The 5040-nt window shown below is 43.3% G+C and overlaps 1 protein-coding gene across 1 annotated transcript; it reads right to left on the bottom strand.

The window, feature by feature from the left end:
* Nucleotides 1–379: 379 nt before the first annotated feature.
* On the bottom strand, nucleotides 380–4030 carry LOC110446564. Its single transcript, XM_021491767.1, has 2 exons — nucleotides 1456–4030; nucleotides 380–582 (listed from the first exon to the last, which is right to left on the bottom strand). The coding sequence occupies exons 1-2, from the start codon at nucleotides 4028–4030 to the stop codon at nucleotides 380–382; spliced, it is 2778 nt and encodes a 925-aa protein (XP_021347442.1).
* Nucleotides 4031–5040: the final 1010 nt, after the last annotated feature.

The following is a 5040-nucleotide window of genomic DNA, read 5'->3' on the forward strand; positions in this document are numbered from 1 at the left end:
GGTATAAGGTTGGACTAGCGTCCGTTGTGTACTGTGGCTAATGATAACAAATAGAAATAGTTTAAAGAGTATCTAATTTATTTACAACCAGAATATATCAAAACCAAATCACACTCTCACATTCACACGCACTATCTAACAGATAACTAATAAAACTACAGTCTCTGAGAGCTTCACTCCTTGACGGCACAGATGACCTAACGTAGACACAGTCTGTTCCGAAGTATCAAATAGCGTAGCTACAATGCAGTATAATACTGATCAGATCACCAACGGTGATACATGTTAGCTCAATGACGCTAACACACCTTTGCGTCCGTACAAAGGTAATGTCCCGCAAGACATACACATCACAAACCCCCAATGACTGGATAAGGTTTTATGTCTCTCGTTGAGACGCTGACTCTTCAGTCCTGGTTGATGGCCTTGACCTGGTCAGCCAGACATCATCTTCTGAGAAGCTGACCTTGACCCCGTTGAATAGGTAGCATTCTGGTCGGTCCCGTTGCTTCTTGCTAGTACGATGCCATACTATAAGCTCTGTGTGGTCACCCACAATGACTGGTTCCCCGTCATGTGAAGCTAAAATATATTAATATACAAATATAGAACACATCACTCTCTCATACAACTTATTACTATACATACAAGTGTATCAAAATATTCAAAATAGTTAATGTCAATCAAATAATAGTTTTACCATTACATAATGTTAATGAAATTATTATAAATGATCTAAACTAATGTGCAGGTCCACAAATAACTTATACATCACGAAATCTCAAATACGTACTCTATTTCCACTCCCGACTTCCATACATTTTACACGCGCACAGTCGCACAGTAGACTAGAAGCTAATACAATGTACCAATGGATCAGTGCTTCCATACATTTTCTTATCGAACCGATACACGTCAACAGTGATCAAACTGATATTTACAATATACAAATACATCTGACTACTTATGTATGCATTTACTATACGTCTGCTATTGGAAACTTGACATAATAAATGTCAAAAACCATTATTAAACAGTGTAGAACATTGTAACACAATAACACCAAACGTCACGCATGAGTGGACCGCACCGATAAACAGAAGGATTGACCGATAAAATGCAGGTGTAACGCAACGATACCCGAGATATAATTACAGAAATAGAAGAGAGATATAAGATACTCACCACAGACTGTCTTCTGTGCTCATATTCACACTGGAATATCCTATAATTCCATCGGGTGTACAGAGACGATAAACCAACACTAGCTCTACCTGTATAGTACGTCGTCTCTCCCGCGCTTACCTATTTCCGCCCGTGATACCTAGCTTCCGCCTAACGGTCATAACGGTATTACAATACTTACCAATACATGCGGACGTGACAAATCCCCCCGCTTCCGAAGAAAGTGGTCACACTTTATGTAAATCCATGGAGCATGTATTAACTAGATACGGCTTAAGTAGTCAGCTCCGACATTGTCGATGCCCTTGATAGCTCGAATCTTCAATCGGTAGGGTTGCAAGAGTAACGCCCAGCGCATAAGCCTTGCGTTTGCTGTCTTGGAACGATGCAAGTAGGTAAGAGGCTGGTGATCCGTCTCCAGGATAAATTCTCTTCCGTAGATGTACGGTTCGAACTTCTGCCCTCCCCATACAATTGCTAAGCATTCCTTCTCGATTATAGCGTAATGTTTCTCTCTGGCTAGAAGCTTCCTACTGGCATAAGCAATAGGCATCTTCTCTCCACTTTCCTCCTGTAACAGAACGGCCCCTAATCCCGTGTCTGAAGCGTCTGTACGAAGAATGAATTCTTCCTTCAAATCTGGCAGTTTGAGAACTGGTTTTGCTGTCAACATCTTCTTTAGAGTGGCAAAGGCTCGTGTGTGTACGTCCTCCCATCTATCTTTATTGGGATTCCCCTTCTTTGTTAAATCCGTGAGAGGTACAGCAATAGCTGCAAAGTTTGGTATAAAGCGCCTGTAGAATCCCGCTAGTCCTAAAAATGACCTCACCTGCTTCTTTGTCTCTGGCCTTGGTGTATTGTCGATGGCAACCACATTCGATTCCTCTAGTTGAAGTCTCCCCGCTCCTACAATGTTTCCTAAACAAGACAAGCTCCAAAATCCAATTGAGCACTTGCTAGGTCGTGCCGTTAGACATGCAGCTCGGAGTCTCGAGAGTAACTCGTTAATGACTTCCATGTGTTTCTCCCAGATATCTGTGTATATCAGAATGTCATCGATAAAGTTATCGATATGATCCATTCCTAGTAGCAACTTCCTCATCAGACGACTGAAAGTCGCGGGCGCATTCACTAGCCCGAATGGCATCACTTTGAACTGATACAACCCTTGGGGTGTAGCGAACGCGGTCATCGGTTTGGCTCCTGTTGACATTGGCCCCTGCCAGTACCCTTTGCTCAAATCAAGCTTCGAGAAGTATTTTGCACCTGCTAGCCTTGAGAAGATATCGTCTGTATTTGGCATCGGCTCAGCGTCGAAGATCGTGACACGGTTTAGCCTTCTGAAGTCGATGCAAAACCGGTTCGATCCATCTTTCTTCTTTACTAAAACGACTGGCGCCGAATACGGTGACGATGACGGCTCTATCACGTCCATCTCAATCATTTTCTCAACTCCTTCCTTGATTACTTCCTTCATGTTGTAAGGTAAAGGATACGGCTTGAAATGAACAGGATCTTTCGTTGTGGTGTTGATTTCATGTTGCGCAAGATTGGTTCTTCCCGGAAGATCAGTCAACACATCCTCATAACTGTTCATCAACTCTGTAACTTCTGTAATCTGTTCATCTGTCAAGTTGGTTGCAATTTCCACATCACCTACATGTTCCTTTCCTCTATCACCTGGAAGAGACTCCAACCTGCTAGGAAAGTCCATATCCTGCTGAAGTTCTTCTTCCGCATCAGACACCACTGTTGTCATCACACAAGCGAGCACACCTCCAACTTCGTCTCTGATCAGTTTTTCAGCTTCTTCATACTTCTTCAGCAAATTTATATGCAGTATCTTTATCTTGCCATCTCTGTTAACTCGATAATCCACTGCACCCACTCTCTCTACAACATCGTATGGCCCTCTCCATTGCATAAGCAACTTGTTCGCCTTCGTAGGGAGTAGAACAAACACTTTGTCACCAGGCTTTAGCTCTCTTGCCTTTGCTTTCTTGTTAAAATGTTTCTTCTGGATTCTTTTAGCATCCTTCATCCGATCACTAGCAACTTGACAGGTCTCCTCCATTCGTTCTCGCAAATCCATCACGTATTGATAGGTTGTCTTGACGTCATCGTCAGGAAATTCCTTGGTTAGTAATTCCTTAAGAATCATCATGGGCCCACGGACCACTCTGCCATACAACAGCTCAAAGGGTGAAAAACCTAAACTCGCTTGAGGCACTTCCCGATATGCAAACAAAAGAGCATTTACATACCTACCCCAATCCTTTGGCTTCTTAGTGCACATCTTCTTCAGCATCTGCTTTAGAGTGCCGTTAAATCGCTCGACTAAGCCATTGCACTGTGGGTGGTACGGAGTAGTCGTCAGCTGACGGATCGATAATAAACGGTTAACTTCCTTCATGAGTCCTGAGGTAAACTGTGCGCCTTGATCCGTTAGCATCTCTGCTGGAACACCGACACGGCTAAAGATATCTACGAGAGCCTCGGCCACTCGTTCCGTCTCAATTCCTTTCAGTGGCACCGCTTCTGGATATCTTGTTGCATAATCAACCACTGTTAATATATAGCGGTTCCCTCGATCTGTAACCGGTTCAAGAGGTCCTACTAGGTCGACAGCTATCCGCGTGAAAGGTGCATCAATGACTGGCATGTTTCCTAAAGGTGCTTTCGGCACCATCCCCTTCGGAAATGTCCGTTGGCATACATCGCACGAACGACAGAAACGGACTACATCTCCTTGAATTCCTGGCCAGAAGAATTCAGCAAGAATCCGACTTGAGGTCCGCTTCGCTGCCAAATGTCCTGCCATCATTGGTTCATGTGCAAGCTTCATAACCGCCTGACGATACTTTTTAGCGACGATCAACTGTCGATGAACTTTCCCGCTTGCCACTTTTGGATGCTGAAACTTCCTATACAAAATTCCTTTGTGGTAGAATATAGCAGATTTCCCGCCATCAGCTCTTGCACAGAGATCTTCTTTTGTCGCTAGTTCCCTGAACTTTTCCAACGATGTATCATCTCGCTATTCCTTTTTCAACTCTTCTACATCTCCTATGTCCTTTATACATTCTGGTACACGAAGTGGTTTATACGGCTGCTGTTTCTTCTTTAGCTGTGCTCTCGTCTCTACAGCTTGTAATGAATCCACTACATCACAATCTTCATTTGGACTGTCTACTGGACGGGCGTCCTTGACGTTCCCAACAATCACGTCATACAGAGGTGAATTCAGGATAAAGGCTTCCGTCAGTCCTTTGAAGTAAGGTGTGTCTATCTGAACTTTGGCAAGAGGACATTTCAGTGGTGACCGATCTGCTAAGTAGTATGTCTTAAGTCTGTCTGTAATCAGCTGAGGATCGACACGACTTCTTCTTATTCCTACACCATCACATCCTGAATCTCGTAGCACAGTAACCATCTTCTCACCTACACGACCAAACACTACTGGCATTGAAGCTGTTCCTGGCATCTTCATGTCGCATGCAAGACTCAGCTGAAGTGTGTTGTCACTCCCTGCTGTTTTTGCTTGGCGTTCTATATCCTCGCTTCCTCTTACCGGAGACTGCGTGATGGTCGCTGCCCTATTAGTCCAGGCAAACTAACTTTTGAAATGGAAAAAAATGCAACAGAATTTATTTTGGCACAGAGGTCTTCTATGAAGTGTCCTGAATAACATACTAAAAGTCCTAAGAAATTACTGTTGCGGAAATAGGTTAAATATGCAAAAATCCAAGATGGCCGCCATAAATATATAATGTCTCATATCTCCACTATCACAAGAGATATTTGAATTATTTAAAATGCTATTATACGGTTTTTGGACATAAGGAATCGTTTAGA

The sequence above is a fragment of the Mizuhopecten yessoensis genome, unplaced genomic scaffold (assembly GCF_002113885.1).
Source record: "Mizuhopecten yessoensis strain PY_sf001 unplaced genomic scaffold, ASM211388v2 scaffold2795, whole genome shotgun sequence".
Taxonomy (NCBI): domain Eukaryota; kingdom Metazoa; phylum Mollusca; class Bivalvia; order Pectinida; family Pectinidae; genus Mizuhopecten; species Mizuhopecten yessoensis.